This window comes from Thalassophryne amazonica, chromosome 8 (assembly GCF_902500255.1).
Source record: "Thalassophryne amazonica chromosome 8, fThaAma1.1, whole genome shotgun sequence".
Lineage (NCBI taxonomy): Eukaryota > Metazoa > Chordata > Actinopteri > Batrachoidiformes > Batrachoididae > Thalassophryne > Thalassophryne amazonica.
In genome coordinates this window covers 101,211,883-101,224,712 of record NC_047110.1, presented here as the reverse complement: position 1 = coordinate 101,224,712, position 12,830 = coordinate 101,211,883, and the positions used below count along the sequence as shown (strand labels likewise).

At 44.0% G+C, this 12,830-nt stretch overlaps 1 protein-coding gene across 4 annotated transcripts in view; it reads left to right on the top strand.

The window, feature by feature from the left end:
• cbfb (core-binding factor subunit beta) overlaps positions 1-2,261 on the top strand; it is a 73,773-nt gene extending 71,512 nt beyond the window's left edge. Inside the window, exon 7 of one of the 4 annotated variants that reach the window (XM_034177094.1) lies at positions 1,905-2,261. Coding sequence is in view for 2 of the 4 variants with exons in the window: in XM_034177091.1 (XP_034032982.1) it covers positions 1,900-1,971 (72 nt within the window). In the remaining 2 variants the exon portion in view is untranslated. Of the gene's footprint in view, positions 1-1,899 lie in introns of all 4 variants that reach the window. The other 3 variants (XM_034177093.1, XM_034177092.1, XM_034177091.1) reach the window with 3 other exon arrangements.
• The last annotated feature ends 10,569 nt before the right edge of the window (positions 2,262-12,830 follow it).

Sequence of the window (12,830 nt, the reverse complement as noted above, 5' to 3'; positions counted from 1 at the left end):
ATACAGTAGCCCAAAAGGGACACACTGACTCTTCCTTTCACATTTTGCAGTGTAAACTAATACTAAATACTGTCTGGCACATTCAGGCTAAAAAGTTCGAAAAACTAATTTTTGTGAAGTGGAGGATCAGATGTGAGGGAGCATAAATCCCCATCGCCGAAGAAGCAAAAACATGAAGAGAAAAAAAATTCTAACAATGACATAATGCAAACTGCAACCTCACCACTAAATGACACTAAATCCTGCACACTGTAGCTTTAAGAGCAAAAACCGATCCTCCAGTCCATTTTTTATCGAGCTTAACCAATGATGATGTCACACATAAATATCATTTGGCTGCACTCTTATTAAAGATGAGGAAACAGATCTTGGAGTCGGTTTGGCTGTAAGGGGTCAGAATAGTTGTATGACGTGTGTGTGTGTGTGCACACGTGACTGTGTGTGTTTCTATTACAGTGACTCATTGACGTCACATAAACGACATTCCACTGTCCATTTCTGTCTGCTTTCACTCGCTCACCTTTCCCCACTTTCTCCCTCCCTCCCTGTTTCTGTCTGTTGCCATTTAGGCGTAAACTTACAACCGCGTGTATTTTTACAGCAGCCATTCTTCACACCTTTGGAGCAAACACACTCCAGCTAGTCATGAAATATATTTAAGTCTTATCATGCGCATGGCTTTAATGATGTGCGTGTGTGTCTGTGTGTGTGTTTATCTGTTTCAGTAAGTTAATCTGTCTGCACACCACCTTGACTAAAATAAGTGTGTGGAAAAACACTGCAAAAGCTCTGTGGCCCCCTCTAGTGAGACTGTTTGGAATCCACCACTTGACAATGATTTGTCATTTTACAATCTGTCTTTAAAAAAAAGAGTAAAAAGTAAGTCAATGAAGCGCATTGACTTAAATTAAGCTTCAGTGCACAATTTTCCTCAATATAATGTTCACTTGAAATATTTCTTGTGCATTTTACATTTGTTACATCTTGAAATCACATAGAGACGAATCAAACAACACATACTAAAGCTAAATACATTATTTTCAGTGTTAGACTGACCAATGATCGCTTTCAACTCCAGTGACATATAATATCAAATCAAAGTACTGCAGATCGCGACTATATCTGCTGTGGTGACCCCAAGCAGCCGGGGGACAGCCTGAAAAATAATTATGGTACATCTGTCTGAAGTAGGCAGTTCTCAAAATCTGAGAGCTCATGCAAAAAGGAGACTAGCGAAGGAAGCCACCAAGACACCCAGACAACTCTGGAGGCATTATAGGCTTCTGTGACCGTGACTGGAAGCACCTCGGCATAATACTACAACTTGTGTCTGTTGTATCAGCAGTTTCATGATGGAGTGGAACAGAGCAGGAATTTATTAAAAAGAACACGTGAAATTTCAACTGCAGTTTCCTAGAAGCCACATGGAAGATGCAAGCTTAGATTTATATAAAAATGTATAAAAAGTAGTCTTTAATAGGGGAGCAAAGACACTTAAACACCAAACTGTCCAGTCTGGCTGCACAGCAGCCTCCGAATGTCAGAGAAGAAATCGAGAAGATTAAAACATATTCAAAGAGGACTCGTGCCACCTTGTGGGTAATAAGAACAACTGCTAAACTCCATCTACTCAGTAATCAAGTCATATCACAATTTAAGCATTCCAGTTCACCTTTTATCATGAAATTCAGTATTTAATCCTAATCTTGATTCATGTGTCATTCACTTTTATAAATAGACTGAAGATTCAAGAGTTTAAACATTACCAGATATATGTCTGTGTGCATCCCAGCGCTTAATTTGTCTCTCTATTCTCCTCTCATTCACATTTCCTTCTTCTGTCTTTCCGTTCCTCATAACCTTCCCCTCTTTCATCCTTCTATCCTTGTCTCTCACCAGTCCAGACGACAGCAGGACCCCAGCCCTGGCTCAAACATGGCCAACGCTGACGTGGAACACAAGATACGCTGAGGAGGAGGCGAAAAAGAAAGGGGAGTGTTGGCTGTCCGTTCACTTTCAATATAAGCAACTGGAAGAAAAAAACAAAATCAGCTGGAACTGTGGTTGATGTAACAGTGTTCACATGCCAAACAGATTTACAGATTTAGAAGAAAATAAACTTCCTGAATGATTGACAAGCTCAAACACACACACACACACATATATATACTCAACAAAAATATAAACGCAACACTTTTGGTTTTGCTCCCATTTTGTATGAGATGAACTCAAAGATCTAAAACTTTTTCCACATACACAATATCACCATTTCCCTCAAATATTGTTCACAAACCAGTCGAAATCTGTGATAGTGAGCACTTCTCCTTTGCTGAGATAATCCATCCCACCTCACAGGTGTGCCATACCAAGATGCTGATTAGACACCATGATTAGTGCACAGGTGTGCCTTAGACTGCCCACAATAAAAGGCCACTCTGAAAGGTGCAGTTTTGTTTTATTGGGGGGGGATACCAGTCAGTATCTGGTGTGACCACCATTTGCCTCATGCAGTGCAACACATCTCCTTCGCATCATCCGTGAAGAGAACACCTCTCCAACGTGCCAAATGCCAGCGAATGTGAGCATTTGCCCACTCAAGTCGGTTACGACGACGAACTGGAGTCAGGTCGAGACCCCGATGAGGACGACGAGCATGCAGATGAGCTTCCCTGAGACGGTTTCTGACAGTTTGTGCAGAAATTCTTTGGTTATGCAAACCGATTGTTTCAGCAGCTGTCCTGAGTGGCTGGTCTCAGACGATCTTGGAGGTGAACATGCTGGATGTGGAGGTCCTGGGCTGGTGTGGTTACAGGTGGTCTGCGGTTGTGAGGCTGGTTGGATGTACTGCCAAATTCTCTGAAACGCCTTTGGAGACGGCTTATGGTAGAGACATGAACATTCAATACACGAGCAACAGCTCTGGTTGACATTCCTGCTGTCAGCATGCCAATTGCATGCTCCCTCAAATCTTGCGACATCTGTGGCATTGTGCTGTGTGATAAAACTGCACCTTTCAGAGTGGCCTTTTATTGTGGACAGTCTAAGGCACACCTGTGCACTAATCGTGGTGTCTAATCAGCATCTTGATATGGCACACCTGTGAGGTAGGATGGATTATCTCAGCAAAGGAGAAGTGCTCACTATCACAGATTTAGACTGGTTTGTGAACAATATTTGAGAGAAATGGTGATATTGTGTATGTGGAAAAAGATTTAGATCTTTGAGTTCATCTCATACAAAATGGGAGCAAAACCAAAAGTGTTGCGTTTATATTTTTGTTGAGTGTATATATATATATTAAAATCACCAGTGTAAAACTAACACTGGCAGTGTTAATTTAACACTGGTGATTTTACTGTGTGTGTGTGTATGTATGTGTGTATGTACATATATATATATATATATATATATTTGAACTTTCTTCAAAAACTAAATATTCATAGTTGTGCATCCTTTTTAGTGTTATTCAACACTTCACATCTATGAACTTGTTCCCCAAAATACCTGCAACTAACTTCATGAAACCTGCTGTTTTCTGAGACCAAAGTTCACTTTGCTGCAATGGGAGGGAAGTATTATAAACAAAAGAGGGGAAAATTAGAGCTATCAGCAAGAGTTTTGTCAGGGTGTAGAGTGAAGAAGGTTTTAATGTTCTCTAAAACATCACCATGGTGGTGAGATGCCCAGCATCGAAAAGTACAGCTGTGGAATCAGAGGTTATGAAGAAACAACCTCGAGGCAGCACTGTTGAAAAGGACAGTGAGCAAACTGCCGACTTTGGCTTTGGGAATGATGCGGGGATGTTTTGTTGTTGTTTTTTTGGGGGGGGGATGTTCAAAGAGGATTAGTACAAACATCCTTTGTCTTCCGGGGTTTTGCACTATGTGATACAAGCGAGCTCCATGTGGCTTTTCTTTATATGCATGAAACCAAACATGGGCCTCCCCGATGATCTATGTTGTTCACTATGCGACAAATGCTTCAATGAAGAAGGAGTAACTGGGTGATTGATGACTAGATGAAGTACTTAAAAACAAACAAAATAATAAAAAAAAAAAAACCACATATGGTTGTGTTTTTGTCATGAACACAAAAGGTGGGATACATAATAATTTTTCTTTGAGCTTTTATTAATCTTGCTTTATAAGCTTAAATAGGAACTGGAGCTCTCCAAATGAAGTCATCAACATCACTGCATCACTGTTTTTTTTTTGTTTTTGTTTTTTTGGTTTTTTTGAGCTGTTTGGTTATTTTTTTTTTGTTTGTTTTTTTTTTTGAGCTGTTTGTTTCCAAAGTTGTGACATCCTGTGGCGTGCATTCTCAAGCTCATGATGCACCATGCAGGTGCCTGATTGCTGAGGAGCCACACAACTGGCCCGGACCCAGGCCTTGCTCATGACACACCGGGATGTGGAAGATGTTGTTTGCCTGGGTGGTTGCCAGTTAAACCCAAAGCTGGCTGTGAGACAGATGAATTTGTTAACATTTCTGTGTTGTGATTGTGTCCATGCACGCAACCACTGCTGTTCCTTCTACACAACACTTGGCACACATTGGCCTCCCCATCCACAGCAGTCTGCAGCTGACCCTGCCCATTTGCTCCTAGTGATGTTGCAAATGCTGTTATAGTGTGGCTTTAAAGCTACAGTGTGTAGGGTTTAGGGATGTTTATTAGCAGAATGTAGCCTTCATAACCACCTATTTATTTGTGTGTAGTACCTGCAACAATGAATCAATGTGTTTTTGTCAGCTTAGAATGAGCCCTTCGTATGGGAGCGGGCTCATGGAGGCTGCCGTGTTAATTATTCATCCTGAAAGAGACAAATTTACTCTGCCTTTTGCATTTTGCAGCACAGCTGGAAGACTGAAGAAAAAGAAGAATCAGTGGTTGCTCCACTATAAACAGTTTTGGTTGCTAGCAGAGGCTAAAAAGTTTGAGAAACTGAGGGATCAAATATATTTCTTGTCACAGGAGAAGCCAAGAGAGCACAAAAATGACCAAACAACCAAAAATTTTGAATGAAAACAAAATTGGGGCCGGTGACGGCATAATGCAATCTCATTCTCGCCGCTAGATGACACTATATCCTACACGCTGTAGCTTTAAGATGGTGATTATTATCTATCAATTTTCTATTCCTGCTCACTCCATTTAATATCCCAGTAGTCATGGGGTGTGAGGCAGGGTAATTATTATTATTATTATTATTTATTATTTTAATTTATCACTTGGATTATGCAATCTTGTAGTGGATAGTTAGCATCTATGTATTGATCAATCACCCAGTTATTTCTGTTCATTTTAAGTGCTGTAAAAACCTGAATGCAGTCAAAATATGATTCCCTGTCCTGTTACAGCACTAGCGTAATGAAATAATGTTTTGTTATTTTATCAATTTATTTGTGTGAAAGTCAGGATGTTTACTTTTTGTATTACTTCTCACCTCGGTATGCATTCATTTCATTCTTTTCTCTATTTTGAGTTATCGACCGTATGTTATGTAAACTTGGAAACTGCAAAATATCTCCAGATGTTGGGAGTTTTGACAACCGTTATTGCTTTTATTTTCTTTTTAATTATGTTTTTACTTTTTTGTTTGTTTTCAGAAAATCCACTTCCCAGTTTGAATACTTTGAACAAGGATGAAGTTATTAGGTTATATATGTTGTCTGTTTTGTTTCATTTTGCCATGTGTTCTGCATTTAATGCCCTCAACAGTTTGATATAATTATTATATCAAAGAAAAAAATGTTTTTTGTTCGTTCGACATTTGCCGCTTCTCTTTCTTCTCTCTCTATTAAGAGCTTCATCATTTTATAGTGAAGTTTTTTTCCATCTAGAGTAAATAAAAATGTGATTGTGGTGAAATATGAGAGCTGAGATTGAAATGACGAGAATAAACTCTGTCTTTATATCATCTCAGACTGGAAGGCTGCAGAAGTTTTCCCTCAGGGTGCAAAATGACAATAAAACTTTATTCTTCTGCATTATTAATAATAATGTGCAGTCAATTCACAGATGCTCCTGTTTTCTTCTGATATTTGCGTATTTCAAGTGAGCACCCAAAGACAAAGTAAGCATATTAACTTATAGTTTTTCCCCTCAACAGAAATTTCTTAGACTGGTGATACAAACTGAAATGCTCTTGTGTGTTCTTCCGAGAGTCAGCTGGCCGTGTGAGTGGGTGTTTTATTTCCACAGGAGGGTTTTAAATGTTCTGAGTGTGGTTGATGTTTGTGGTCTGTGCTGAGCTGTTGTTGAGTTGAAAGGAGCAGTAGGTGACAGAGATGGGAAATAAAGTGCATTTTTACTAGCACACATTCTGGCTCCGGATACACTCAGGACTCCATATGAAGTTCAGACTTTCAAAACTTCTGTTTCCATCAGAATGAACCTGTCTGACTAAATAATTTTCTTTTATTTGCATCCAGAGTATAAACTGCTGTAGAATGGAATGTGGCGGTGCAGATGGTGATACAAACTCCTTTAAGACATTTTCACACGATCAGGATGTGAAAAACATTAGATACGACAGATGACGTGTTATTTTCGCTACCTTTTCACAAACTTAAAAATGTTGCTTAATTGATTGAAAAAAGCCCCCTGCCCATTTGGGATGCAAACGTTTGTACTTCATATTTTTCTTAATGCAGGCATTAAGGCAAGAAATAAATAGAAATATTGCCATATTTCACTTTTTTCAATTTCTTTTCATTTCAACTGTCTTTTTAAAATTAAGTTATTTTATTTTATTTGACATCCAAAGAAGTCTGTCATACGTCGTGACTTGTACACAGTCCGGGTGTGTTTCTTGTCTGCTTTTCCACCTCTTTAGGGTTGATCGTGTCCTCTTGATGGAAAGTGAAAATCTGAGTTGTTCTGTCTAAAATATGGGAGGATTTTCATAATAAAGATGTATTCATTCTTATATTTGTTTCTGTATTTTTCACTACAAAATGGTCCATTTTATCTGGCTTAAAGCTCTACATGATTTCTTAATAATTATGGTACAGCATTTAGCCAGTGGCTAAATTTTATAATATGAATTTGCACAGTCTGATCATAGGGGATACACAAGTGTTGAAGGAAAAATATGCAAAATGATCATATAAAACTAGAAGGGTACTTGGTGCAGAGCACTGCCAGGGTAACAATGGGAAACATTTTTAAAAACTGACAAATGTCAGTTTTTAAACATCCATCCATCCATCCATTTTCTTCCACTTTATCCGGAGTCGGGTCGCAGGGGCAGCAGCTCAGGCAAAGCCGCCCAGACCTTCCGATCCACACACCTCCCACAGCTACTCCCAGGGAACCCCAAGGCGTTTCCAAGCCACCTAAGAGACGTAGTCCCTCCAGCGTGTCCTGGGTCTTCCCCAGGGCCTCCTCCCGATGGGACATGCCTGGAACACCTTTCCAGCGAGGCGTTCAGGGGGCATCCAGAAAAGATGCCCGAGCCACCTCAACTGGCTCCTTTTGATGTGGAGGAGCAGCGGCTCGACTCCGAGCTCCTCCCGAGTGACCGAGCTCCTCACCCTATCTCTAAGGGAGCGCCAGCCACCCTGCAGAAGAAACTCATCTCGGCCGCTTGTACTCGCAATCTCGTTCTTTCGGTCATGAGACAAATCTCATGCCCATAGGTGAGGATCGGAACGTACATCGATTGGTAAATCGAGAGCTTTGCCCCCCTACTCAGCTCTCTCTTCACCACGACGGTCCGATACAGCGACCGCATCACTGCAGATGCTGCACCGATCTGTCTGTCGATCTCACGCTCCATGCGTCCCTCACTCGTGAACAAGACCCCGAGATACTTAACCTCCTCCACTTGAGGCAAGGACACTCCACCGACCTGAAGAGGGCAAAGCACCTTTTTCTGGTCGAGAACCATGGCCTCGGATTTGGAGGTGCTGATTTTCATCCTAGACGCGTCACACTCGGCTGCACGCTGATTTGACGAAGCCAACAGAACCACATTGTCCGCAAACAGCAGAGACGAGATTCTGTGGTTCCCAAACCAGGCCCCCTCTACACCCTGGCTGCACCTAGAAATTCTGTCCATAAAGATAATGAACAGAACCGGTGACAAAGGGCAGCCCTGGCGGAGGCCAACGTGCATTGGAAACAGTTTTGACTTACTACCGGCAATGCGAACTAAGCTCCTGCTGCGGTCGTACAGGGACCGGATAGCCCTTAGCAACGGACCCCGTATTCCCGGAGCACCCCCCACAGGGTGCCCCAAGGGACACGGTTAAACGCCTTCTCCAGATCCACAAAACACGTGGACTGGTTGGGTGAACTCCCATGAACCCTCGAGCACCCGATGGAGCGTGTAGAGCTGGTCCAGTGTGCTGCGACCAGGACGAAAACCATACTGCTCCTCCTGAATCCGAGGTTCGACTATCGGTCGAATTCTCCTCTCCAGTACTCTGGAATAGACCTTACTGGGGAGGCTGAGGAGTGTGATCCCCCTGTAGTTGGAACACACCCTCCAGTCCCCCTTCTTAAACAGAGGGACCACCACCCCAGTCTGCCAATCCAGAGGCACTGTCCCCAACTGCCACGCGATGTTGCAGAGGCGTGTCAGCCAAGACAGTCCCACAACATCCAGAGATTTAAGGTACTCAAGATGGATTTCATCCACCCCAGGAGCCTTGCCACCGAGGAGCTTTCTAACCACCTTGGTGACTTCGGCCTGGGTAATGGATGAGTCTGCCTCTGAGTCCCCCAGTCTCTGCTTCCTCTTCGAAAGACATGGCGATGGGATTGAGGAGATCCTCGAAGTACTCATTCCACCGCCCGACAACATCCCCAGTCAGGGTCAACAGCTCCCCACCTGCACGGTAGACAGTGCTGGTGGAGAGTTGCTTCCGCCTCCTGAGGCGTCGGACGGTTTGCCAGAATTTCTTCGAGGCCGACCGATAGTCCTCCTCCATGGCCTCCCTGAACTCCTCCCAGACCCGAGTTTTTGCCTCTGCGACCACACGAGCTGCGGCACGCTTGGCCTGCTGGTACCCATCAGCTGCCTCCTGGGTCCCACCTACCAACAAAGCCAAGTAGGACTCCTTCTTCAGCTTGACAGCATCCCTTACTTCCGGCGTCCACCACCGGGTTCGGGGATTGTCGCCGTGACAGGCACCAGAGACCTTGCGACCATAGCTACGAGCAGCCGCATCAACAATGGAGGTGGAGAACATGGTCCACTCGGACTCCATGTCTCCAACCTCCCCCAGGATCTGGGAGAAGCTCTCCCGGAGGTGGGAGTTGAAGACCTCGCTGAAAGAGGGTTCCGCCAGTCGTTCCCAGCAGACCCTCATGATACGTTTGGGCCTGCCAGGTCTGACCGGCTTCCTCCCCTCCCAGCGGATCCAACTCACCACCAGGTGGTGATCGGTCGACAGCTCAGCCCCTCTCTTCACTCGAGTGTCCAAGACATGTGGCCGAAGGTCAGATGATACGACTACAAAGTCGATCATCGACCTCCGGCTCAGGGTGTCCAGGTGCCATGTGCACTTATGGACACCCTTGTGCTCGAACATGGTGTTTGTGATGGACAAACTGTGACTAGCACAGAAGTCCAACAACTGAACACCACTCGGGTTCAGATCGGGGAGGCTGCCGTTCTTCCCGATCACCCCCTCCAGGTCTCACTGCCGCCGCCCACGTGGGCGTTGAAATCCCCCAGGAGAACTATGGAGCCCCCAGTTGGAGCGCTATCTAGTACCCCTCCCAGGGACTCCAAGAAGGTCGGGTACTCTGCACTGCCGCTCGGCCCGTAGGCCGAGACAACAGTAAGAGACCTGTCCCTGACCTGAAGGCGTAGGGACGTGACCCTCTCGTTCACTGGAGTGAACTCTAACACATGGCGACTGAGCTGGGGAGCAATAAGCAATGCGACCCCAGCTTTCCGCCTCTCCCCGTGGGCAACGCCAGAAAAGTGGAGCATCCAGCCCCTGTCCAGGAGTTGGGTACCAGAGCCCAAGCTGTGCGTGGAGGTGAGCCCGACTATCTCTAGTCGGTATCTCTCAACCTCCCGCACAAGCTCAGGCTCCTTCCCCCCCAGTGAGGTGACATTCCACGTCCCAACAGCCAGGGGCTGTGAGCACGGACCGGGCCGCCAGGCCACCCGCCCTCGACCGCCACCCAGTTCTCTCTGCACCCGACCCCCATGGCCCCCTCTGCAGGTGGTGAACCCACAGGAGGGTGGGCCCATGTCGCTCTTTCGGGCTGACCCCGGCCGGGCCCCATGGGCTAAGGCCCAACCACCAGGCGCTCGCACGTGAGTGCCAACCCCAGGCCTGAGCTCTAGGGTGGGGCCCCGGCTCCGCCATACCGGGCGACGTCTCAGTCCTTGATTTTTTACTGGTCATGGGAGCTTCTGACCAATAAGTATTTTGACATTTGTCAAAATACTGATTGAAGTAACATAGTTTGATGTTATTTAAATAGATTAGCTAGAACTTTATTAATCCCTTGGGAAGACTCCCTCAGGGAACATTGTATAGCAGCACACAGAGTATTAAGCATGAAAGTTAAAAAACAATTCGCAAATATAGACATAGAAATACCAGAAATACTGCTTGCTACTGGTTTACTGGCTACTACTGTTCCTCTCCTTCCTGTCCTCTGTCTTCCTGTTACTCCTCTTCCCCCCCAGTAAGGAGTTGTACAGTCTGATGGCTTGAAGGACAAAGGAGTTTTTCAGTCTGTCGGTCCTGCAGTTGGGCAGTCTGTGGCTGAAGAGGCTCCTCTGGTTGCTGATGACGGTGTGCATCCGGTAACTGGTATCGTCCATAATGTCCAGCAGTTTGTCCAGGGTACTCTTCTCTGCCACTGTCATCAGCGAGCCCAGCTTCATGCGAACCACGTAGCCAGCCCGCTTGATCACTTTGTCCAGCCTGGATGTGTCCTTCTTGGATGTGCTGCCCCCTAGCACACCATGGTATAAAGAGGATGCTGGTAGAACATCCACAGGAGTTTCCTGCAGATGTTAAACAACTGCAGCCGCCTCAGAAAGTACAGCCTGCTCTATCCCTTCCTGTACATTTGGTTGTGGGTTGTCCAGTCCACTTGTGGCAAATAATTATAATTTCAAAAAGGTTTTGTAACTATTTTAACATTACAAACATTTAATAAAAATTGAATTGTTCTTCCGCGACCCGACTCCGGATAAAGCGGAAGACAATGGATGGATGGATGGATGAATTATTCTTTTACTGAGGGTAGCATGATAAATGTTTGAGTGATGTAAAAGAAAAAGACCCGCCTGACATTTAATATTACCAGAATCAGGAAACTTGATTACAATCCCCATGGATAAATTCACTGAAGGTGAAATTTCCCAAAATGTGCTATAATATAATGTGGTTAAAAATACATACATTTATATGCATGTTAACATGCTATCGTTAAGTTGTTAGCGATGCTAATGAAGTAGATATAAAAATGAGGTGGGCTTCATAGATAATTGGCAAAGCTTCTGGGGAAAACCTGGTCTTGTTAGGAGAGACGGCATCCATCCCACTTTGGATGGAGCAGCTCTCATTTCTAGAAATCTGGCCAATTTTCTTAAATCCTCCAAACCGTGACTATCCAGGGTTGGGACCAGGAAGCAGAGTTGTAGTCTTACACACCTCTCTGCAGCTTCTCTCCCCCTGCCATCCCCTCATTACCCCATCCCCGTAGAGACGGTGCCTGCTCCCAGACCACCAATAACCAGCAAAAATCTATTTAAGCATAAAAATTCAAAAAGAAAAAATAATATAGCACCTTCAACTGCACCACAGACTAAAACAGTTAAATGTGGTCTATTAAACATTAGGTCTCTCTCTTCTAAGTCCTTGTTAGTAAATGATATAATAATTGATCAACATATTGATTTATTCTGCCTTACAGAAACCTGGTTACAGCAGGATGAATATGTTAGTTTAAATGAGTCAATACCCCCGAGTCACACTAACTGCCAGAACGCTCGTAGCACAGGCCGAGGCGGAGGATTAGCAGCAATCTTCCATTCCAGTTTATTAATTAATCAAAAACCCAGACAGAGCTTTAATTCATTTGAAAGCTTGACTCTTAGTCTTGTCCATCCAAATTGGAAGTCCCAAAAACCATTTTTATTTATCTATCGTCCTCCTGGTCGTTACTGTGAGTTTCTCTGTGAATTTTCAGACCTTTTATCTGACTTGGTGCTTAGCTCAGATAAGATAATTATAGTGGGCGATTTTAACATCCACACAGATGCTGAGAATGACAGCCTCAACACTGCATTTAATCTATTATTAGACTCAATTGGCTTTGCTCAAAATGTAAATGAGTCCACCCACCACTTTAATCATATCTTAGATCTTGTTCTGACTTATGGTATGGAAATTGAAGACTTAACAGTATTCCCTGAAAACTCCCTTCTGTCTGATCATTTCTTAATAACATTTACATTTACTCTGATGGACTACCCAGCAGTGGGGAATAAGTTTCATTACACTAGAAGTCTTTCAGAAAGCGCTGTAACTAGGTTTAAGGATATGATTCCTTCTTTATGTTCTCTAATGCCATATACCAACACAGTGCAGAGTAGCTACCTAAACTCTGTAAGTGAGATAGAGTATCTCGTCAATAGTATTACATCCTCATTGAAGACAACTTTGGATGCTGTAGCTCCTCTGAAAAAGAGAGCTTTAAATCAGAAGTTCCTGACTCCATGGTATAACTCACAAACTCGCAGCTTAAAGCAGATAACCCGTAAGTTGGAGAGGAAATGGCATCTCACTAATTTAGAAGATCTTCACTTAGCCTGGAAAAAGAGTCTGTTGCTCTATAAAAAAGCCCT